General features: G+C 41.4%; 1 protein-coding gene across 12 annotated transcripts in view; it reads left to right on the forward strand.

The window, feature by feature from the left end:
- PLCB4 (phospholipase C beta 4) overlaps window positions 1-25,340 on the forward strand; it is a 426,835-nt gene that overhangs the window by 384,921 nt on the left and 16,574 nt on the right. For all 12 annotated transcript variants that reach the window (XM_047852988.1, XM_047852994.1, XM_047852992.1 and 9 more), the window contains 6 exons: window positions 737-825; window positions 1,373-1,523; window positions 6,638-6,687; window positions 6,821-6,886; window positions 23,181-23,296; window positions 24,592-24,667. In XM_047852988.1, coding sequence (XP_047708944.1) covers window positions 737-825; window positions 1,373-1,523; window positions 6,638-6,687; window positions 6,821-6,886; window positions 23,181-23,296; window positions 24,592-24,667 — 548 coding nt within the window. The remainder of the gene's footprint in view (window positions 1-736; window positions 826-1,372; window positions 1,524-6,637; window positions 6,688-6,820; window positions 6,887-23,180; window positions 23,297-24,591; window positions 24,668-25,340) is intronic.

Here is a 25,340-nt window from a genome sequence, read left to right on the forward strand (position 1 = left end):
TTACTGGAAGATATTGACACACATACAATTTTTGAAATTGGTAAATTATGTACTGTTTTAAGGTAATGAGAATAATTATTACTTCTATAGTATTGGTAAATAATGCAAAATTACATGAGATTCTGCTAGAAAGTACTTGAAACTCTTCAAATGACATTATATAAAAAATGAAGTTTTACTGTTTTTAAGTGCCAGGTGTATCTGAGAAAATGCTGGGGAAATACTTCATTTTAACTACCATGGAACCAAAATTGGCTTTAAATACGTATTAGCCTTCTTATCTAAAATTAAGACTGAGATACTGGAGGTACCTACTGTGTGCCAAGTTCTTTTTACATTTATCATTTCACTGAATGCTCCTAGTACACCTTCAGAGTGGGTGGTATCAGCCCTGATTTTCGAATGAAGAAACACAGTTGAGGACATGAATCAACCCACTCAGAGTCACACAAATTAGTCAATAACCCAGGGCAATTGACTTGCCCTGCCACACTGTCATCGTTATTTGGGGGGAAACCCAAAGAGAGAAAGTCATCTGGTCTTTGATCCTTGCCTTGCCTTCTTTCTTGTTTCCTGTAACTGGCTGTGTTTTCCAAACTTTGTCTTATTTCCTAGGAGAAGGTACTTAACAGAAGACATAACCCGGGTCCAGGATTATGAATTGTTTATTAGCTGAATTTTCTTGGATGTTTATAGTAAGACAGAATCAACAGCTCATTGGCTTTTTCCCCCACAGATATTGTGGATGCTTTATCAGATCCAAAGAAATTTCTTTCCATTACGGAAAAGAGAGCAGACCAAATGAGAGCTATGGGCATTGAAACTGTAAGTAGCAGTTGACTAAAGACAGCCAAGTTGGGGAATTTTGGTGGTCAGTGATGATAACAGCAAGAGAAAGTTATAAGTTAATATAGCAAACTTGAGTGTTTTTAAAACTGAAGTCATCAAGTCAACAAAATAGTTTCAAGGGACTGTAAAAGTGTAGCCTATTTAATAAATGGAAATCGATGATGCTTTGAGGAATGTTTAAAATACAGGATGCTTTTATGATACACTACAATACCCGTTAACCCAACTCAACAAATTAATGAAATTGACATTTACATTTCTTTGTTGTTTATGAAAGTCTTGCATCCCACCTTCTCCCATTTCAGTGCACTTGTGTTGTTTGTTCTTTTGTTTTTAAAGCTCCCTTTACCATACCCTGTTTGTAAAAGAGTTGCACCTTTTCTCCTGCCAGGCAAAGATCCATTAAGAGAGTTGTAGGAAGTTGTTGAGTGGTTCAGACTGGATTAAGTAAGATAGAGAAAGCGCCAGACAGTTGAACGTGAGGTGGCTTACATCCGGCTTAACACAAACATTTCTGTTCCAGAGTGACATAGCAGATGTGCCCAGTGATACTTCTAAGAATGACAAGAAAGGAAAGGCCAACACTGCCAAAGCAAACGTGACCCCGCAGAGCAGCTCTGAGCTCAGACCAACCACCACGGCGGCCCTGGGGTCTGGAGTGGAAGCCAAGAAAGGTAAAGGGGAGGTGTTTGAGCTCCTTGTGTGTTCTGGAAATTTTAGAGTCTTTTTGAAGGGTCTTTATGAAGAGCATTAGAGTTGCTAGTACTGCTCATTTTATTGCCCTATAAAACCCCAGAGCAGCAAGCTTTCTTGCAGATTGGACCAACTGCTTAATCTTCCTGAGTGTTTAACAGGGAGTCAACATTTGGATTTCATCTGCTAGATTCCTACACCTTAGGGCACTGGGTACAATATCTGTAGTTTTGGGAAATGTTTGAATTCAGTCTCCTTGATGAAAAGAATTCCACACAATGAACTTCACTAATTCATCCCTGTGCTCTTCTGCCTACCAGACAGGCAGTGGGCTCATGAACCAACAGAATCATCATTGTTCTGATATTTCCAGATTCCCTTATTGGCAGTTTGCCCGCATGGGTAGATATTGAGCATCCATGATTATTTGTGAAATTGTCAGATGGACATTTGAAGACCAATTCGATATGGTTACCTGTGGGTGAAATAAGATATCCTAAGAAGTGTCACCACAAAGAATTATGTGCCCCAAGTGCTAATATTCAGCTGGTATGTAGGGACACAACCATATTGGTTATTTAAAGTTGACTTCCATGCTTACTGGCTGGGCTTTCATTCTGATTGGATGGTGCCCATCCCACACTGTTAATTATACATTTTGAATGTCCTCCTTGATCATGAATCATTTACTAAACTCATTCTTCTTACTGTGATAAGAATTTTTTTGAGTGGTTTTTTACTCAGTATGTATATTTCCCCACTTACGTGTGAATTCAGTGCCCTCCATGTTAGAGAATCAAGTTGTACCCTTAACTACACACAGTGCTACAGTTTAAGGTAAGAAATGACAGGCTTTTCCAAACCATGGCAGCATAGTAATTTAGCAGGAAACTAAGAGTGTGTGAAGCTTTGTATAACAAATTAGAAAATGAGACTGCACGAAAGTAGCCCAAATTGTGCTTTGCCTGCAGCTGTTTGTCTGTTCTTCCCTGGAGATATAAGCAAGCCCATGATACAGGCTTTAGGCATTCCATTCCAGTACTGGTCGTTATTAACATTAGCCGTTCAAACAGAGAGAGACAGTAGGAAATGGGAGAGTTTTTGTTTAAAGTGCTTGTATCATGCCCCCTAGTACATAAAGACATTAGTAATTTTAGTAAGTCAAGTGGCCTGAAAAATTGCAGTATGACCAGTTTACAGAAGGCAAAAGCAATCCTAGTTCTAGAAGGAACATGTTTGTATTTAGAACTGTCTCACCCCTGGTTTCAAACAAGATACGAAGGAGCCAAGCATTTCTCATCTCCAGTCCAGTCTCTTCAACAGGCGCCCTGAGAAAGAGGGTCTACATGCTGTTTCCTTCTGGCCTTTTATTTAGGAAAATTGGAAATCTACTGTATGTGACAAGACCAGATTCTGTGAGAAATGCCTTCACACCTTCAGGGACCTCATGTGGCTAGAGGGGTAATGTAGATGGGGTCCCACACAACAGCCAGGCCAGGCAGTGGTCAGTGAGAGCTGACCCTTAGAAACAGGAGGGGAGAGGGTGTCCCTTCCAGCAAGTGTCCCAGAGAAACTTATAAATGAGATCCCAATTGAGCTGGGCCTTGAAACTTAGATCTGACTTGAATAGAAAGTAATGAAATGCATTCTTCTCATGGATATATTGAATGACTATACTGGATGTTTGGGAATGCCTACATAGGAAAACCATGAGCTAGATGAAGTTCATGGAGAAGATTAATGTACAGTTTTGAAGGACACGTGTGGAGGTAACCATGCTCAGCAGAACCTGGTCTCAGTGAAGGGCTTATTTTATTTTATTTTATTTTATTTTTATTTTATTTTATTTTATTTTGCATGGTGGCTTTTAGAAGAATGGCATAGAAGTGAACAAGGGGTGGGTTTTCTTCCTACTCCTATCTATGAACGGGGGAGTCAAGAAATAAAATACTCCAGTAACCTTTGTAAGAAGAGGTGTCATTTGTGAAAGCAACCTTCTTCCATAAGATGGAGAACTGTCTTAGAGTGCCTGGGTGGCTCAATCAGTTAAACGTCCAACTCGGTTTCCATTCAGGTCATGATCTCATGGTTCATGGGTTTGAGCCCCGCATCAGGCTCTACGCTGACAGTGCAGAGTCAGCTTGGGAATCATTCATTCATATTCCTCTCTCTCTCTTTCTCTCTCTCTCTCTCAAAATAAATAAACTTTTAAAAAAAGACAGAGAGCTGTCTTAATTTGGGTCATCCCAAAGCAGACCCAAGGTTTCAAATGCAAGTAATTTATTTGGGGGGGGGGCAGGGTACAGTGTACACAGGTAGGGGCTTGAGGAGGTGACACAAGGTAGAGAAGGTAGCCGGTAGTCAGAGTGTGTTCAGGCTCCACAGAGGCACCTGGAACTCAGTGCCCCTGGGAACATTCTGAGGGTTAGTGTTGGACACTAACCTCAGAGGCATCCTCCTGGATGAGCAGGGGAACATATACTTTGACTACAGTCAGCCTTTTGTTGAGAGCTCCCATAGGAGGGATCAGTTCCCTAATGATTTTAGGTTGACCAAAGGGTGCATCCTCCTGGATGAGCAGGGGAACATATACTTTGACTACAGTCAGCCTTTTGTTGAGAGCTCCCATAGGAGGGATCAGTTCCCTAATGATTTTAGGTTGACCAAAGGGTGGTAAAGCATGTTTTGGAGGGAGAGTCCTCAGGTAACTTCCTCAGGCAGGAAAATGCAGGTGCTGGCAGTTCAAAGTCAACTAGAGTGGCCTGATGTAGAGAGAGCAAGGTGTACAGGTCCAAGCCAAGCAGCATTTGCTGTCCACATCTGTGGAGGTGAGAAAGTTCTAATGGTTTCTCTTAGACACACAGCCAGACAGCAATAACTGCACCAATGCTGCTTGATTTTCTCTTTAAGAATAAGGAATCAATAAAACTAAACTCCTAGTTGATCTACAAATTACAGCTTAGGAGAAAACGAGTTATTTTTGAGCTTTGTTGAGAAGAACAAAAACTTTATGTAGTAAACCTCCATTTAGCCAAAATCTTTGGTGCCCAAAGTGTAGTGCTTAACCCCACTTGCACACCAGGGAAGCTCGTAGAACTGCACTGGCCAGTGTAGTAGCCACCTGCCACATGTAGCTATCTAAATTTAAACTTAAAAATTAACCCTTGAACACCTCAGCTGCACTAGCCACATTTCAGGTGCCCAACAGCCACATGTAGCTAGTGGCTCTCCGTTGTTGGACAGCTCACATATGGAACACAGCCCCTGTCGCCAAAAGTTCTATTAGACCCACTTCTGTAGGCCAACAGAGGGAACTGAGCATGTACCAATCCTGGTTCTGTGGAGTGTGAGTTTTTCCTGGCTAAATCCTTTATAGGAAATATAATTTTTACAAGTTGTTTCTGTCTCAAAAAATGCAGAAACCAAGTTCGTGTTCCCATAAGTTGCTGTCCATAATGATTTACTTTAACCAAGACCGAAAAAGAAGTCTCACTGGACTGGGTCAACTCTTTATATAGCCCCTCCAGGGATCTTGCATGCACCCCAATACTCTGTTCATTTTATAGAAGAGAAGACAAAGCTGGGGAGCCAGGATTCACGGCCTCTCACTCTTGGCAGTAAAGCGGGAGTTAGCTTGTATGTCAGACTTAAGAGGTCAAAGAGCAACCCTGTGGTCCCTGGACACCCTTATCATAAATGTTCTAGATCACAAGACTGATTCCTCTTAGCCATGACTCCTTTTCCCACTTCCTCGCCCTCACATGGGCTGTGTGCATCTTCTTAAAATAAGTAAAACTGAAAAACAAGAGCCTGGGACTCAATCCTACCTTTCTTGATTGAATATCTCATACCTAATTTTTTGGGATTCTAATGGAAATCAGTTATAGTACAGAGCACACATTCATTTTGTTTGTCTAAGATGAAAATCTGCAGTCAAACAGAAAATGTTTGGGGATCCTTCTACCACTGTGGTTGCCATGACGACACCTGGCCTAGCATCCTTCACTAGCAGGATAATTTAGTATGTTATTCCGGGTCCTTATGACAGCATCCTGTGAAGAATTCACTGGTCCATCACACAGAATAATAGCTGTTATAAAACAGTTTGAATTCAGGATTTCCTGTATGTTGAAGGCATGGCTGTGCTCAATAGCATATTGCTTAAAAATTAAATTTGGTGAAAGAAGCTGGGAAAAAAAAATATTTTCTTCTTTGACGATGAGGTGAGAAAAGAGCTGGGAGGTAGTTGACTGGTATGATATACAAAGATAAAAGTAGTATTAATAGATGCTGTAGTTTGGCACTCCATTGCCCCAGCTGCTATGTGTATTGGCTGATTTTTAATTTTTTTAATGTTTATTTTTGAGAGAGAGAGACAGAGTGTGAGTGGGGGAGGGAGAGGGAGACACAGAATCTGAAGCAGACTCCAGGCTCCGAGCTGTCAGCACAGAGCCTGATGTGGGGCTTGAACTCACGAATCATGAGATCATGACCTGAGCTGAAGTTGGACACTTAACCAACTGAGCCACCCAGGTGCCCCTGTATTGGCTGATTTCAAATCACAGCTGCAACTCTCTCAGAGGACTGCCCTCCCAGACTGTGGCGGTGCCCTTGTCTGGAAACACCTGGAAGGTTTTGTGCAACCTCTGAAGCCAGTGGCTATTACGGGGTTACAAAAGTCCAGTCTTCTTACCTCGAGGTAGAACAACTCCAGAGGGCTATGTACTCTAAAGAGCTCTCTGAAAGGGTCAGGCTGAGGTTGGATTTCCCCTAGAAATACACCGTACCTTCTTCCTCTGCCCTGTTCTGCTTCTCTCACTGCCCTGAGGGTTTCTCCTGAGCACCTTTCCCTAGTAAGTCATGTGCACAAGGAATTCCAACGCAGGCTCTGCTCGTAAGTAACCTGAATGAAGATGATAAGCATGCCAACTGTCTATTTAATTGCTTTGTAATAAGAAATTAAGATGCTTATATCCATAACCATCCACATAAAGCTGCTTCACTGTCTTTAGATGAGATTTCAAAGTGATGAATTTTGTATTATCAGTTATTCTCTTTAATTTTTAATACACACAGTGCTTTAATTTTTTTTAAGGTATCGAACTTATCCCTCAAGTGAGGATAGAAGATTTAAAGCAGATGAAGGTAAAATTGCTCATTTTGCAAGCACTCTTCCATTACCTATATTGGTGAAACCAATATATTTTTGTTTCTCACCAGATGTATTCATTGTGGCTACAAAAAAATTGATTTTGGGCCCTCTTTGCTTCTTCCACAGGCTTACTTGAAGCATTTAAAGAAACAACAGAAGGAGCTAAATTCTTTAAAGAAGAAACATGCTAAGGTACATCGTGCTGAGCGTGTGTGCATACATGTGTGTGATTTTGTTTGCTGGTTTGTCTTTAGCTCTCAGATGAAAACCTCAAGCTGTTGTTCTGTGTGATGGACCAGTGAATTCTTCACAGGCAAAAACATGGCTTAGAAACTGACACCAACCAACTGGGCAGTAGTACCTTGATCTTAAGTGGTAGGAAATGAGGTTTAAAAATAGAATCCATTTGGGATTGGTTGTCACTGATTTATAATCTGCATTTCTGACATTTACCTCAGAAGCATAACAGAGCTTCACCCATTTAAAAATTGTTTAATAATCATGGGGCGCCTGGGTGGCATAGTCAGTTAAGCATCCAGACTCCTCTCTACCCCTCCCCCAGCTTGTGTGCTCTCTCCCTCCCCCTGCCCCCGCTCAAAATAAGTAAGTAAACTTTAAAACTATTTAATAATCAGACTTTATCCAAGAGTCTGGCTAGGTCCCACTATTTTAAAGACCAGCTCAGTCTCCGGCTAGAAGCACCCAAATCCCCTGGGTTACTGGCAAGTCATTTGCCACACACAGGGCATGGAGGGAGGTGCTAGCCAGCCCTGACTCTCTCACCCATGGCTCCTAGAGAGAGGGCTTTTCTCACTTGTCCCATTATGTAAACTCTGCTCAGTGACCTACTTCCGAAATAGAGTTGTTTTTTCTCTTCACCCATAAGAAGAGGTTTTTTTGACAGTGATCATGAGAAATTCTAAGAGCTGGTTGCAAATTTAAGAGAAGAGCAGCAGCTGGTCTCAGGAGTTCTCGTGTGGGCTGAACACTTCACAGCACTCCATCATCCTGCTCCCAGTCCCTCCTCACAGAGAAAGGAGGAAAACACGATACCTCTTTCCTTCCCAAGATGGAGCATGACAGCCACTAGGGCTGGAAGGGTAATGTGTGTGTTCCTCCGTTACGGGCAGCTGGAGCAAGAGAAACTTAATTTCTTGAAAGGACTTCTGAGTTCTTTTAAACTTGTCATGAGTTCTACTTTGTACTGTGACTCAGAACTCAAACCGAGGCATGTCTCTAGAGCTGGACTTGAATGGCCTATCTCCTAATCACTCTGGATATTAAAAGCACAAAGCTCGTGGGGCACCTGGGTGGCTCAGGCAGTTAAGCATCTGACTCTTGATTTCAGCTCAGGTCATGATCTTGCGTTTCGTGAGTTTGAGCCCTGCATTGGGCTCTGCACCAGCAGTATGGAACCTGCTTTGGATTCTTTCTCTCCTTTCCTCACCCCCCGCCTCTCTCTCAAATAAATAATCATTTTAAAAATGTTTTTCAAATTCAAAGCTCGTGGCCCCAATTTAAGTTTGTGCTGCTTTGAGAAATTCATCCTATTCTTGGCCTAGTAATATTCCCTGTATTATTGAATGGATGGTTTAGTGCATTTGCTCCACAGACTATTTGCTCCTAATTTCATGAATAAGTCCACTGAGTAGAATTCCTTCTTATTGCCCAAGGGGAGACTTGCCACAGATTTTCAGAAGTGTAGGAGACAAAGCTGCTTAAAGCAATGTTTTCAATTTTGTTGGTCATTGGCAACAACCTAGAGTATGGAAAGGCAGCAGAAGAGAAGGAGAAAAGGAAATAAGGAAGAATGCAACGTACCTTTGATTATTAGGGATGGAGTTGGTAGCCATATAGTAAGGCATCATCCCCCAGATTTTCTTTCCATTTAACTTGGATCTCTGTCATTGATGCTGACATCTCAGGGGCCTGTGGGCTCTTTGGAAACTTCTACTTTTAACCTCACCCTCATTAAATATTTCCTTGAGGCATGACGAGGAGACATATACTGTGACATAATAAAAATAATCATGGCAGCTAGAATTTTTGCATGCAAAGTATTTTCCAGATGCTGTGCACAGAACTTTATATATATCGTCTCATTTAATACTCTCCACCCTATAAGGCAAATTCTGTTTAAGTCTCCATTTTACATGTGAAATTAAGAAATTAAGGATTAGGCAGGTTAAGGAATTGAACTAATGTCCCAGCATTGGAGAGCAGCAGAGCCAGAATTTGAACCCAAGCCATCTGACTCTAGAACCCATACTCTTACCTCATTATTCTGTGAGGGATGTTAGATGCTTTGACAAGTAAACAAGTTCCCCTCGCTGCAGCAAATGCAATGGCAGCACACAGCTTGTTATGAAAATCCCCATCTAGTTTGGACAATGTCAGTACACTGGTTACCTGTACAGCTACTGAGGAAAGATGATCCTCAATTTTTTAGAACTTGACCTACATACTACTGAGAAGGATTATCTGTTGATATCCTTCTTTGAACCTTTGAGTCCAGACTGACTCAGGTTGGCAAACATGCCCATCTGCTTCATCAGAAAAGTGCCCAAGATGGTGTCTTCGTCAAATTGGCGTAGACTGGGTGGCTTAAGCAACAAGCATTTATTTCTTAAAGTATGGAGGCTGGATGTCCAAGGTCAAGTTGCAGCAGATTCAGAGCCCCCTTTCTGGATTTGGGATAGCCTCCTTGCTATGTCCTCACATGGTGGAAAGGGCTAACATTTCTCTCATGTCTCTTATAAGGGCACTAATTACATTCATGAGGGCTCTGCCCTCATGACCTAGTCACTTCCCAAAGACCCCCTCTCCAGATTCCACCACGTTGGAAATTAGGGCTTCAACATAGGAATTTGGAGGGGAGACAGAACATTCAGTCCATTAATAGGTGGAAAATTACTTTTCTGTGAGACAGTTTAGAGCTGACCTTGGTGGATCTTCCCCTCAGACAACACTGCACTTAATTCAGCCAAATCCATTTCTTCACTCTTGTTGGCAGGGACACCTCCATGTTGTGTTATAACCAGTAGATCCCAGATGGCTGAAAGACTGTACGTTGCCTTCATTTGTAGAAAACAGAGGAGCTTCTTGGAGCCCCATATTATAATGGAACCAACACCTAAAAGAAGATTTTTAAATCTCCCTAAATCCGCAAATCTGAATTGTGTGGACCTTCATAACTGCGTTAGGGAGCATTTTTTGGAGGAAGCATTCAAAATTCCTTAGGTTGAGCAACAGAGTAAATTGACATGGCAAAATATTCCATGCTTGCCTATTGCCTTTCAGAGTGCTTTTCAGAAGTATTTCTGAGCAGGGCAATGCATTTCACAGCTTGTTTTCATATCCTTATGCACCACAGAAGTCCATGTTACAAGTGTGTGATTATAAGCTTATGAATGAATCCCTTCTCCTACATTCGGTACACAGGGGACCCACTTTTTTATTCAGACTGCTTCGGCAGCATAATTTATGAATTCTGAATTCTGTAGTGTTTTTATATAAAACTAATAAGGCTAACATTTATTTAATGCCAGTTTTGTATTACACATTTTATATACATTCTCAAATCCTCACAGTATCCCCAAAACCCAATTGACACTGCCCACATTCTAGACATGAATAAAATGAGGGAGGTGAGTCCCTTGCCTAGAGTAATATAACTAGTTAATGCTGGTAACGAGCCTCATTTGCTTACTTTGAATGCACACCTTTTACAACTCACCACATTATCCACATTTATTAAAAATGCACTCCAGAGTGGCTCAGTTTGTTGAGCGTTTCACTCTTGATTTCGGCTCAGGTCATGATTCCAGAGTTGTGGGATCGAGCCCTGTGTCGGGCTTTGTGTTGAGTGTGGAGCCTGCTTGGGATTCTCTCTCTCCCTCTGCCCCAGGATGTGAACTAAAATTCTGACTCCAGAACTCATGCCCCCCCCCTTTTTTTTCCAAGTTTTTGGAGTATCATTAACATGCAATGTTAAATTAGTTGCAGCAGTGCAAGGTAGGGACTTGGTAAGTTTATATACTCTTTTGTGCTCACAACAAGTATAGCTACATCTGTCACCATACAAGGCTATTATGGTACCATTGAGTATATTCCTTATGCTGTACTTTTTATTCCTGTGACCTATCATTCTATAACTAGAATCTATCTCTCACTTCCATTCACCCATTTTGCCCATCCCCCCAACCCTGTCCTCTCTGGCAACCATCAGTCTGTATTTATAGGTCTGATTCTGCTTTTTGTTTAATTATTCATTTGGTTTGGCTTATTTTTTTTCATGTTTGTTTATTTTTGAGAGACAGAGTACAAGTGAGGGAGGGGAAGAGAGAGAGAGAGAGACACAGAATCTGAAATAGGCTCCAGGCTTCGAGCTATCAGCACAGAGCCCAGTGCGGGACTTGAACTCATCAACCATGAGACTGTGACCCAAGTCAAAGTTGGACGCTTAACTGACTGAACCATCCAGGCGCCCCTGTTTTTGGTGTTTTTAGATCCCACATATGAGTGAAATCATATGGTATTTGTCTTTCTCTGACTTATTTCACTTAGCATAATATCCTCTAGGTCCATCCATGTTGTTGCAAATGGCATGATCTCATCTTTTTTATGGCTGCATAATATTCCATCTTACATATATGTTTATGTACACACACACACACACACACACACACACACAGTAACTCACCCTACATCTTCCTTATCTGTTTGTCTACCAATGGACACCTGCATTGCTGCCACATCTTGGTTGTTGTAACTATAGAGATGCATATATGTTTCTTAATTAGTGTTTTCTTTGAGTAAATACCCAGTAGTGGAATTCCATTACCCCTGAATTTTCACACATTGATTTTTCTTTCTCACATATTCTTGGTGGTCTTAGTAAAAGGTTTTTAAGAGCCATCATGATCCTATCAGGACACAAATATCTTGGCTTCCTTTGGAACTGTTTTTTTCAACATATGATCCTTGGGCCAGGAGCTGGAGGCTTTGTAAAAAATGCATATGCTTGCATCTGAGACTTAGTTATAATCACCAAGAAGAGGCCTAGGAAATGAATAAGCTCCTCTCCTTCACACATTAAAATTAAATTTTGAGAATTGTTTCTTTAGGAATATTATTTGGCACTCTTCATTGTCCCTTGACCCCTAGTGGAACCCCCCCCCCCACTTGCCTTCAAGCTGTAGACCAGTCCTCCTTAAAAAAACAGATTTTGACCTGTTGTCAAACGAGAAAAAATACCCCCAGCCTTTTTGTGAAACATCTATAAACCTTTTTAACTGTTTTGAAGCAACCTAAGATGGGGCTGAGATTTGCTACTGTAAGGTCTTGGGTTATAAAGTAACTATTGAGGAGGGAACCTGGCCCAGGCTGTACCCTGCCAACCACAGCATCCATGCATCAACCTTAGCAGTTGGCAGCTAAGAGCAGAGGCTCTTACCTAGTCCATATTATTACTGCAGGGACTCTCCACTCTTATACATCAGCTGAGGTAAATAATGCCACTTCTTAGACCTACAGGGAAGCAGAGAATCCATGAGCTAAATCCCAGTGGCTTAAGACACAAATGTAATATGCAAAAGAAATCTTGTTTTCAAACTTGAAGGTTAGCCACAGGATGGAAGAGGAATTCTGGTGTAGGAGGATCTATCACTTGCAGGAGAGCCACAGAAATAGGCATGTGAGCTGCTTGTAGGATACTAAGAGAAAAATCAGGGATAATGACCATTTGAGCCTCAAATGAGATCAGGATGCTAGCTAACATGCCTAGATTTTAGAAAATGGCAGGGGTCAATGGCCATTGTTTTTGACCCTGTGAGTGCAGCTGGCAATCAGACTTTTATGTGTCTCTCACTTTCTAGAACCACCTCTCCATTTGAAATGGAAACTAGGGAAATGGTTTTCAAGTGTCCATTAGATGAGACACAGCAAAAACAGAATTAAGCAACAGTCATCTCCCCTAATGCATGACTCACTGGAGTCCAGAAATAGGGTTTCTTTCATTAAGAAATGGGCATACGTTTCAATTGTCTGATGTGGTCAAATTCTTAGAGCCAATAAAACCCAAAGTTGGTTAACTAGCCCCAATAACATGTTAGAGGAATAATTACAATGTAAATGCCTATAGGGACCAAATAAGGAAGTTGGCCAGATACAGAAAGCAGAAGAACATTCATTCCCATTCAAGAGGCATGTCAGACTTAGCTCCTGCCATTGGTGCCTTGAGAGTCCATGGGCCAGCTTCATTCTCAAAAGGGGACTCATAATATCTGGACTCTTAGATGAACTTCCATATCTTTAAATATTGGCCCCTAATTCAGTTTTCTTTCAAAGCACATGTGAGTTTGAGGAGTGGACTTAACATTTATAGACTGGATGCATCCGCTGCGATAGCAGTTTGCAACATCACCATCAGATGAGTCAAATGAAATGCCTGAGAAACTAACATTTGGCATTTCAGTAAAGCTACTAATGGAAAATTTGTTCTTTGCTATACAAGCAATTTAGCTGATAACATCAAGAGTGCTGTTAAACTCGTCAATTGTAATTCATAATAAGACCTCAATGCCAGACCCATAAGTCTGTTATGAAGTTGAAAGGGCCCGAGACACAGCAACACCCAAGGAGGCAGCTTACTGCTGACCTCAGAGTCACATGCTGAGCAAACATGATTTACTCCAATTTTCCAGCAGGATCTGTGGTGCAGTCGTTCATGCCCACTGCCCCATCAGTCACAAGAATGAATTGTAGCAAAAGTTTCTCCCTAAAGAAGCTGAGTGTACTCTTCACTCCAATGAGAAATGTACAAATCCTGCTAAAAGCTGTGCATGCATTCTCCCCAAAGTGTCCCAATTGAGATTGACGTTTCAATGAACACATTTAATTTTGATACTCTTGACCTGAATGAATGAAAAAATATGTATGCCTCTTCCATGGCAGGTCATGATTTAATTAATGACCAAAGAATAAAGTCAATGATAGATTTGTTCTGCATGAAAATGGACTGAGAGATTATTTCCTGGTTCCTCTATTTTATACTTTGGGAAGCTGAATCTTGACCCCCAATCAGACAATAATCAGTAATTAGAACCCCATTCCTTTGTAAAAGAAGTTGGTATTTGGAAAGCTAATTATCCCCAAACACTTCTGTGATCACTGCATACCACAAAGGAATCATTTTGAGCACATAGAGAAACACAGAGATCATTTTTCCAGACCAAGTTTCTTGTTATTAGTATTACCTGTTATCATTGCAATTCAATATGCTTCTAAACTTTCATATTATTTATGCATACATTAGGTAATTTTGCAGCTCATAACCAACCCACAAATTAGGTTGTGCAAGTGGATCTTGTTTAGTTTTCTAATAAAGTGAGGCCTGGAAAGATTAGTGTGTGTTTCACAAAGCCACTTGGCTACTGATTGGCTGAGCTAAGACCAGATTCCAAGTCCTCTTGCTGTCTTCCCTTGCTATTTTTTTTCATTCATACAACAAACATTTATTGAGCATCTGCTATGTACCAACCTTTGTGCCATGTACAAAGACTTGCCCTACCCTTGTAGAGCATAATCTTACCTACTGGAATCCATCATGAACACCTTTCTGGCACAAACAGCCTCATTCATATCTAATTGGGTGAATAAGATTCACCAGAATATTTCCTTAAGAAATAGTCTGTCAACTTCCAAGCTTCAAAGCCTCTCCTTTTCTGGTGCTGTGCTAGGATATTTAAAGGAACAACCTTCTCCACCCTCCCTTCGATACTTGCAAGAAACAGGAAAGCAGAAAGATTACATAGGAAAGATTCTTAACATGTTTGAATCCGCACTTGCAGAGAGCCTCTTATTTATTTGCCCAGGAAGATTTTTTTTTTTGAAATATATATTTATTGATTCATTTTTTTTTTCTGAAATTTATTGACAAATTGGTTTCCATACAACACCCAGTGCTCATCCCAAAAGGTGCCCTCCTCAATACCCATCACCCACCCTCTCCTCCCTCCCACCCCCCATCAACCCTCAGTTTGTTCTCAGTTTTTAACAGTCTCTTATGCTTTGGCTCTCTCCCATTCTAACCTCTTTTTTTTTTTTTTCCTTCCCCTCCCCCATGGGTTCCTGTGAAGTTTCTCAGGATCCACATAAGAGTGAAACCATATGGTATCTGTCTTTCTCTGTATGGCTTATTTCACTTAGCATCACACTCTCCAGTTCCATCCACGTTGCTACAAAGGCCATATTTCATTTTTTCTCATTGCCACGTAATATTCCATTGTGTATATAAACCACAATTTCTTTATCCATTCATCAGTTGATGGACATTTAGGCTCTTTCCATAATTTGGCTATTGTTGAGAGTGCTGCTATAAACATTGGGGTACAAGTGGCCCTATGCATCAGTGCTCCTGTATCCCTTGGGTAAATTCCTAGCAGTGCTATTGCTGGGTCATAGGGTAGGTCTATTTTTAATTTTCTGAGGAACCTCCACACTGCTTTCCAGAGCGGCTGCACCAATTTGCATTCCCACCAACAGTGCAAGAGGGTTCCCGTTTCTCCACATCCTCTCCAGCATCTATAGTCTCCTGATTTGTTCATTTTGGCCACTCTGACTGGCGTGAGGTGATACCTGAGTGTGGTTTTGATTTGTATTTCCCTGATAAGGAGCGACGCTGAACATCTTTTCATGTGCCTGTTGGCCATCTGGATGTCTTCTTTAGAGAAGTGTCTATTCATGTTTTCTGCCCATTTCTTCACTGGGTTATTTGTTTTTCGGGTGTGGAGTTTGGTGAGCTCTTTATAGATTTTGGATACTAGCCCTTTGTCCGATATGTCATTTGCGAATATCTTTTCCCATTCCGTTGGTTGCCTTTTAGTTTTGTTGGTTGTTTCCTTTGCTGTGCAGAAGCTTTTTATCTTCATAAGGTCCCAGTAATTCACTTTTGCTTTTAATTCCCTTGCCTTTGGGGATGTGTCGAGTAAGAGATTGCTACGGCTGAGGTCAGAGAGGTCTTTTCCTGCTTTCTCCTCTAAGGTTTTGATGGTTTCCTGTCTCACATTCAGGTCCTTTATCCATTTTGAGTTTATTTTTGTGAATGGTGTGAGAAAGTGGTCTAGTTTCAACCTTCTGCATGTTGCTGTCCAGTTCTCCCAGCACCATTTGTTAAAGAGGCTGTCTTTTTTCCATTGGATGTTCTTTCCTGCTTTGTCAAAGATGAGTTGGCCATACGTTTGTGGGTCTAGTTCTGGGGTTTCTATTCTATTCCATTGGTCTATGTGTCTGTTTTGGTGCCAATACCATGCTGTCTTGATGATGACAGCTTTGTAGTAGAGGCTAAAGTCTGGGATTGTGATGCCTCCTGCTTTGGTCTTCTTCAAAATTCCTTTGGCTATTCGGGGCCTTTTGTGGTTCCATATGAATTTTAGGATTGCTTGTTCTACTTTTGAGAAGAATGCTGGTGCAATTTTGATTGGGATTGCATTGAATGTGTAGATAGCTTTGGGTAGTATTGACATTTTGACAATATTTATTTTTCCAATCCATGAGCAGGGAATGTCTTTCCATTTCTTTAAATCTTCTTCAATTTCCTTCAGAAGCTTTCTATAGTTTTCAGCATACAGATCCTTTACATCTTTGGTTAGATTTATTCCTAGGTATTTTATGCTTCTTGGTGCAATTGTGAATGGGATCAGTTTCTTTATTTGTCTTTCTGTTGCTTCATTGTTAGTGTATAAGAATGCAACTGATTTCTGTACATTGATTTTGTATCCTGCAACTTTGCTGAATTCCTGTATCAGTTCGAGCAGACTTTTGGTGGAGTCTATCGGATTTTCCATGTATAATATCATGTCATCTGCAAAAAGCGAAAGCTTGACTTCATCTTTGCCAATTTTGATGCCTTTGATTTCCTTTTGTTGTCTGATTGCTGATGCTAGAACTTCCAGCACTATGTTAAACAGCAGCGGTGAGAGTGGGCATCCTTGTCGTGTTCCTGATCTCAGGGAAAAAGCTTTCAGTTTTTCCCCGTTGAGGATGATGTTAGCTGTGGGCTTTTCATAAATGGCTTTTATGATCTTTAAGTATGTTCCTTCTATCCCGACTTTTTCAAGGGTTTTTATTAAGAAAGGGTGCTGGATTTTGTCGAAGGCCTTTTCTGCATCGATTGACAGGATCATATGGTTCTTCTCTCTTTTTTTGTTAATGTGATGTATCACGTTGATTGATTTGCGAATGTTGAACCAGCCCTGCATCCCAGGAATGAATCCCACTTGATCATGGTGAATAATTCTTTTTATATGCCGTTGAATTCGATTTGCTAGTATCTTATTGAGAATTTTTGCATCCATATTCATCAGGGATATTGGCCTGTAGTTCTCTTTTTTTACTGGGTCTCTGTCTGCTTTAGGAATCAAAGTAATACTGGCTTCATAGAATGAATCTGGAAGTTTTCCTTCCCTTTCTATTTCTTGGAATAGCTTGAGAAGGATAGGTATTATCTCTGCTTTAAACGTCTGGTAGAACTCCCCTGGGAAGCCATCTGGTCCTGGACTCTTATTTGTTGGGAGATTTTTGATAACCGATTCAATTTCTTCGTTGGTTATGGGTCTGTTCAAGCTTTCTATTTCCTCCTGATTGAGTTTTGGAAGAGTGTGGGTGTTCAGGAATTTGTCCATTTCTTCCAGGTTGTCCAATTTGTTGGCATATAATTTTTCATAGTATTCCCTGATAATTGTTTGTATCTCTGAGGGATTGGTTGTAATAATTCCATTTTCATTCATGATTTTATCTATTTGGGTCATCTCTCTTTTCTTTTTGAGAAGCCTGGCTAGAGGTTTGTCAATTTTGTTTATTTTTTCAAAAAACCAACTCTTGGTTTCGTTGATCTGCTCTACAGTTTTTTTAGTTTCTATATTGTTTATTTCTGCTCTGATCTTTATTATTTCTCTTCTTCTGCTGGGCTTAGGCTGCCTTTGCTGTTCTGCTTCTAGTTCCTTTAGGTGTGCTGTTAGATTTTGTATTTGGGATTTTTCTTGTTTCTTGAGATAGGCCTGGATGGCAATGTATTTTCCTCTCAGGACTGCCTTTGCTGCGTCCCAAAGCGTTTGGATTGTTGTATTTTCATTTTCGTTTGTTTCCATATATTTTTTAATTTCTTCTCTAATTGCCTGGTTGACCCACTCATTCGTTAGTAGGGTGTTCTTTAACCTCCATGCTTTTGGAGGTTTTCCAGACTTTTTTCTGTGGTTGATTTCAAGCTTCATAGCATTGTGGTCTGAAAGTAAGCATGGTATAATTTCAATTCTTGTAAACTTATGAAGGGCTGTTTTGTGACCCAGTATATGATCTATCTTGGAGAATGTTCCATGTGCACTCGAGAAGAAAGTATATTCTGTTGCTTTGGGATGCAGAGTTCTAAATATATCTGTCAAGTCCATCTGATCCAATGTCTCATTCAGGGCCCTTGTTTCTTTATTGACCGTGTGTCTAGATGATCTATCCATTTCTGTAAGTGGTGTATTAAAGTCCCCTGCAATTACCACATTCTTATCAATAAGGTTGCTTATGTTTATGAGTAATTGTTTTATATATTTGGGGGCTCCGGTATTCGGCGCATAGACATTTATAATTGTTAGCTCTTCCTGATGGATAGACCCTGTAACTATTATATAATGTCCTTCTTCATCTCTTGTTACAGCCTTTAATTTAAAGTCTAGTTTGTCTGATATAAGTATGGCTACTCCAGCTTTCTTTTGGCTTCCAGTCGCATGATAAATAGTTCTCCATCCCCTCACTCTCAATCTAAAGGTGTCCTCAGGTCTAAAATGAGTCTCTTGTAGACAGCAAATAGATGGGTCTTGTTTTTTTATCCATTCTGATACCCTATGTCTTTTGGTTGGCGCATTTAATCCATTTACATTCAGTGTTATTATAGAAAGATACGGGTTTAGAGTCATTGTGATGTCTGTATGTTTTATGCTTATAGTGATGTCTCTGGGACTTTGTCTCACAGGGTCCCCCTTAGGATCTCTTGTAGGGCTGGTTTAGTGGTGACAAATTCCTTCAGTTTTTGTTTGTTTGGGAAGACCTTTATCTCTCCTTCTATTCTAAATGACAGACTTGCTGGATAAAGGATTCTTGGCTGCATATTTTTTCTGTCTAGCACCCTGAAAATCTCGTGCCAATTCTTTCTGGCCTGCCAAGTTTCAAAAGAGAGATCAGTCACGAGTCTTATAGGTCTCCCTTTATATGTGAGGGCACGTTTACCCCTTGCTGCTTTCAGAATTTTCTCTTTATCCTTGTATTTTGCCAGTTTCACTATGATATGTCGTGCAGAAGATCGATTCAAGTTACGTCTGAAGGGAGTTCTCTGTGCCTCTTGGATTTCAATGCCTTTTTCCTTCCCCAGTTCAGGGAAGTTCTCAGCTATTATTTCTTCAAGTACCCCTTCAGCACCTTTCCCTCTCTCTTCCTCCTCTGGGATACCAATTATGCGTATATTATTTCTTTTTAGTGTATCACTTAATTCTCTAATTTTCCCCTCATACTCCTGGATTTTTTTATCTCTCTTTTTCTCAGCTTCCTCTTTTTCCATAACTTTATCTTCTAGTTCACCTATTCTCTCCTCTGCCTCTTCAAGCCGAGCTGTGGTGGTTTCCATTTTGTTATGCATTTCGTTTAAAGCGTTTTTCAGCTCCTCATGACTGTTCCTTAGTCCCTTGATCTCTGTAGCAAGAGATTCTCTGCTGTCCTGTATACTGTTTTCAAGCCCAGCGATTAATTTTATGACTATTATTCTAAATTCACTTTCTGTTATATTATTTAAATCCTTTTTGATCAGCTCATTAGCTGTTGTTATTTCCTGGAGATTCTTCTGAGGGGAGTTCTTCCGCTTGGTCATTTTGGATAGTCCCTGGAGTGGTGAGGACCTGCAGGGCACTTCCCCTGTGCTGTGGTGTATACCTGGAGTTGGTGGGCGGGGCCGCAGTCAGACCTGATGTCTGCCCCCAGCCCACCGCTGGGGCCACAGTCAGACTGGTGTGTGCCTTCTCTTCCCTTCTCCTAGGGGCGGGATTCACTGTGGGGTGGTGTGGCTCGTCTGGGCTACTTGCACCCTGCCAGGCTTGTGATGCTGGGGATCTGGCGTATTAGCTGGGGTGGGTAGGCAAGGTGCTCGGGGGCAGGAGGGGCAGGCTTAGATCGCTTCTCCTTAGGTGATCCACTTCAGGAGGGGCCCTGTGGCAGCAGGAGGGAGTCAGATCCGCTGCCGGAGGTTTGGCTCCGCAGAAGCGCAGAGTTGGGTGTTTGCGCGGAGCGAGCAAGTTCCCTGGCAGGAACCGGTTCCCTTTGGGATTTCGGCTGGGGGATGGGCAAGGGAGATGGCGCTGGCGAGCGCCTTTGTTCCCCACCAAACTGAGCTCTGTTGTCAGGGGGCTCAGCAGCTCTCCCTCCCTTTGTCCTCCAGCCTTCCAGCTTTCCGAGCAGAGCTGTTAACTTATGACCTCCCAGACGCTAAGTCGTGCTTGTTGTGGGAGCACAGTCCGTCAGGCCCCTCTGCTTTTGCAAGCTAGACTCGGGGGCTCTGCTTGGCCGGCGAGCCGCCCCTCCGCCCCGGCTCCCTCCCGCCAGTCCGTGGAGCGCGCACCGCCTCGCCGCCCTTCCTACCCTCTTCCGTGGGCCTCTCGTCTGCGTTTGGCTCCGGCGACTCTGTTCTGCTAATCCTCTGGCGGTTTTCTGGGTTATTTAGGCAGGTGTAGATGGAATCTAAGTGATCAGCAGGACGTGCGGTGAGCCCAGCGTCCTCCTAAGCCGCCATCTTGCCGCAACTCTTGCCCAGGAAGATTAACACACGTACAGAGCAGGCATAATGCCTTTAAATCTTAAAAGGAAGACTAATAGGGCGTTTTGGTAGGCTTGTTTTTGTCCACAGCAACGCAAGCTTAGTTAAATCCATTCAAATAAGGATATGTTAACATGTTGATTCCTGAGGCAGTTGATTCATCATGGAGGGAAGGTTTACTGATTTAATTATTCTAATTGCTGTCCCTTATCCCAAGTCACTCTATATTATCATGGATATTGAATAATATAAACAAGTTATTATAGTTTGAATAAGATATAGCAGACATTTGAAATAGGATTGATACTATATTTACTTTTAGTCCTAACATCCCTGTGAACTAGGTATTGCTCTCCCAATTACAAAGATGAACAGATCAAGAGGCCCAGTGACTTGCCCCAGGATTTGAGACTGAAGATCCCATGTCCTGAACTCAATGCCACATTGCAAAAACCCTGGCTGAAATGTGTTTATAACACCAAGTGCACATACATTGAGAATGTTAGATTTATGAGGTGTTTCAACCACAGCTTAAGCAAGATGCTGTTTCATACAATTCCCTAACACCAAATCCACAGCAAGATAGCATCACCCTGGACCACCCTTTGTCCCCGTTGTCAATTTCTGTTCTGAGAACCTCCCCACCCAGCACTACCCTCCTCCACGACTTCTCCCAAAGATATTTATCCAAATGGACAAAAATTCCAGGAACATGTGCACTAACGTGTTTCCGAAAAATACATGTATAACCAAATTGTAGTTCAAGTCCTATGTTAATTGACTAACAGTGCTGGGAAACTTAGGAAATCTTGGAAAAGTTAAAAATCACTTCTCTTATATTTTATGAAATCTTTTTTTTCATTTCATTTTATTTTTTTTCAATATATGAAGTTTATTGTCAAATTGGTTTCCATACAACACCCAGTGCTCATCCCAAAAGGTGCCCTCCTCAATACCCATCACCCACCCTCCCCTCCCTCTCACCCCCATCAACCCTCAGTTCTCAGTTTTTAAGAGTCTCTTACGCTTTGGCTCTCTCCCACTCTAACCTCTTTTTTTTTCCTTCCCCTCCCCCATGGGTTTCTGTTAAGTTTCTATGGAAAGAGCCTAAATGTCCATCAACTGATGAATGGATAAAGAAATTATGAAATCTTTTAAAGACATTCATAAATTAGGTTTCCTTCAAGTCTAGCCTAATTTAGGAAAATTTTTTTTAATTAAGTCACTTAATTTAAAAAATAAGTAAAAGGAGGGGTGCCTGTGTGGTTCAGTCAGTTGAGCATCCAACTCTTTTTTTTTTAATGTTTATTTAATTTTGAGAGAGAGAGAATGTGAGCAGGGGAGTGGGGCGCAGAAACTGAAGCAGGCTCCAGCCTCTGAGCTGTTAGCACAGAGCCCAATGCAGGACTCAAACCCACGAACCATGAGATCATGACCTGAGCCGAAGTCCAGTGCCCAACCGACTGAGCCACCAGGTGAGCGTCCAACTCTTGATTTTGACTCAGGTCATGATCCCAGGGTCTTGGAATCTAGCCCCATGATGGGCTCCGTGCTGAACATAGAGTCTGCTTAAGATTCTCTCTCTCTGCCCCTCCCCCACTAATGCAGGCATGCTCACTCGTGCGTGCACTGGCTTGTGCTCTCTCTCTCTAAAATAGTAAAAGGAAATAGGACTGTGAGGGAGGTTACATAACCTGAGCAACGTTTGTCCCTTCCAGTCTTCAGTACCATCCCATCTGCCTAGTTTCTTAAGAGTAAGACTAGGATATAACATCAAGTATCACTTAGAGTTAGGTATTACTTATTGTGCTGGTTTCCTCTCTGGCTTGCTGAGAAGCTAAGGATATCTGACTTCAGAGAAGTCACTGACTGTGGCCAAGTTATCAGGAGGAAAGAATGTTTATGGAAAAACTCTTATTTTCTAAGTGTTGCAGCCCCAACTTCAATGATGACAGGAAGCAGATGGGGAAATATTTGAAATATCTGTAAAACTTATGGCCACAGCTCCTGGACACTATGTCCTCCTTGTGAATGCACCTAGGTGAGGAAGCCAGTGGAAGATCCCAGTGATGAGGATTTGCAGTCAGATAACAGTGACAACCCCACTGGCAATTCTCACTATTGAGTGATGGTATTTAAGACCTTCCAAAATGTGCTGGGTGTTTAGAAGCCATGTCACATGTGGATAGTTAGCATGTGAAAGAGAGAAAATATGGGAGCTGAACTTGGGTATTTGAGGACCAATGTGTGAAAGGGGCTGTGGACTCATTAGGTGTCTCAGCACAACAAAGATGAACCGTAGAAGTCCTATGAAGAACATGGATATGTAGAAGACAGGACTTGAGGCCAATTGGTGCTGCCCTGTAGTACGCAGGGATGCCCTTTGAGGGGGGCACATTCATTAGGCTGAGGCTATGGACTCCCTTGTTGGAATATCCCTGTTCAAGAAACTCTTGTGTTGGGTGGGAGGTTGGAAATCCTTCCAGTTCTCAGAATTGGTTACTCCTTGATTTCTAAACCAAGATTCTGGGAAAGCTGGTGAAAATCATGCCAGCCCAACATAGGTGAAGTTTACTAACCATCAGGAAGAGTCCTTGTAACTACAGATTCAGCTTGTAACTACAGATTCTTCTTCTTCAGGAGCACAGCACCATGCAGAAGCTGCATTGCACACAAGTTGACAAAATTGTGGCACAGTATGACAAAGAGAAGTCGACGCATGAGAAAATCCTAGAGAAGGCAATGAAGAAGAAGGGGTAATGGCTCTTTATTTCCTTCTGGAGGCTTTTCACCTTTTTATATTTTATCTTTTCGCACAGTGAAGCTGACTGTTTAGGCCAAGGAAGAACTTGGTCTTGACTATGTGTTCTTTAAAAGTTTTTCCTGGGAATTAAGAGATTCATTCAGCTGAAGGCAGGGATTGAGGTGGAAAAGAAGAGCTTTATTCACGTTCGACAGCCATTGGTAGATGACACAGTAACTAATGTCTCTCCTGTGTTTTCCACCCAGGTGGAAAACTCAGGTGTTTTTAAGATGAATGGAGGGGAAAGGAAGGACAAGCTGAAGTTGGGAAATTTTGAAATTACAGAAACCATTTTGCATCACCATAAAATAAATATTAAGGTTGATCTACTCTTGGAGACAAAAATACAATCTTAGTTTTTAATGTTACAAGGATCTTTAGCCCATGTTCCCAGATAAGACTGTTAAAGAAAACCTATCATTGCATTTAGTATAAAAGATTTTGTCTAGAATTTAGCCCAGGGGATATTTCTGCGATGCTACAAGTTCACCAAATAGCAGACTGAAGAGAAAGCATACTCAGTGCCAGCCCTTGAGAGGTAACAGTTTTGATGAAGTCCTAGCATTTTTAGAATAATGCTTCTCTCGGAGACATTCTCAGTAATATCGCGAAGCATTCCGACTTAGGGCATAATACATCAGAGCATATATGCTGAAGACAAGCTCAGAACCTGTTCTGGTTTCAGCAGTGCTATAGATATTACAAAAGGAAAAAATAATCACTGAAATAAGCAGTAATGGTTGCTGGGAAATTGCCTTGTATATTTCCTCCTCACAATAGAATAAGAAGCAAAAATTGCCCTATGATGCCAAGAAACGCTATTTTCTGCCTTGCTGGCATGTGTAAAAGACAAAAATCTGGCTTTACAACCAGAAAGAGCTTAAAAATTCACTTCAAGGCTGAGGACCTATTTTCTAGTTTTTATCTCAAATAATATTTTATTGAATAAATGAAAAATAGCCTAAAGAAAAGCAGGAACCAAAATGGAAACTCTGACAACATACCCTTAACAATGAAATCATTGTTAGGTCTGGAGTGTCTCTTTGTGTAGTGGTTGAATTGAGTAATCACGATACAGATATTTTGTAAGGTATACATCTGTTACTAGAAATACTGATGTTGCCCAATGAGCCATGGCCTCCCATGTTTGATGAACAAATTGTCTTCATTAGAAAGCTTTGAAGCAAAGGCTCATGGGATGGGAAGATATCTAACATTGGCACACATTTGTGATTTTTCCATTTGCAGGGGAAGTAATTGTCTCGAAATGAAAAAAGAAACAGAAATTAAAATTCAGACACTGACATCAGATCACAAATCTAAGGTAAGAAAATGCCTAGATTTTCAGAAGATACTTTGTAATTTTTTACAAGCCCTACCTAATATAAATCAGAAGTAACAATAACTTGGGGCTAGTCTGGGAAGTCAAGGGATCTCAGCATTCACCTTTGTTCCAGACTCAGTGGCTTTGAGAAGAGCCCTTTCATGGAATACCTTTTCCTTCATCTGTTGAAATATGCATTTCTATGTATCTATGTTGTCTGCTTTAGGGGCATCAAGCGAAACAGTACATTGACTAAAAGGAAATACTGTATAAAATACAGAACATGCTTCCCTATAAAAGTAACATTAAACATATGACAAGAAACCCACCCAACTAAGGGACTGAGTTACTCTTTGATACTTATTCCATTCTAACTTTGCTGTGGAAGTTTAGGATGGGGGAAAAAATGAAAAGCTGATATTCTAAGAGATGATTTCAACTGTTCATATTGCATAAGAAAATGGGAGCTTGGGAGACTCATTAGTTTGCAGATTATTTGGGGAACTGAGCACTAAGTTCCAGTCAAGAACACAAATAACTCCTCCAGCATTAATAGTTATAAAGGAGGGTAGGGGGACTCTTAAAGCTCCCAGCTCTAGCTTTTGGTCAAACCAGTCTACACGCAGCTCTCATCCAGCCCAGTGGCCCTGCTGCCTGCGTGGAGCAGCGCCAC

The sequence above is a fragment of the Prionailurus viverrinus genome, chromosome A3, assembly GCF_022837055.1.
Source record: "Prionailurus viverrinus isolate Anna chromosome A3, UM_Priviv_1.0, whole genome shotgun sequence".
Lineage (NCBI taxonomy): Eukaryota > Metazoa > Chordata > Mammalia > Carnivora > Felidae > Prionailurus > Prionailurus viverrinus.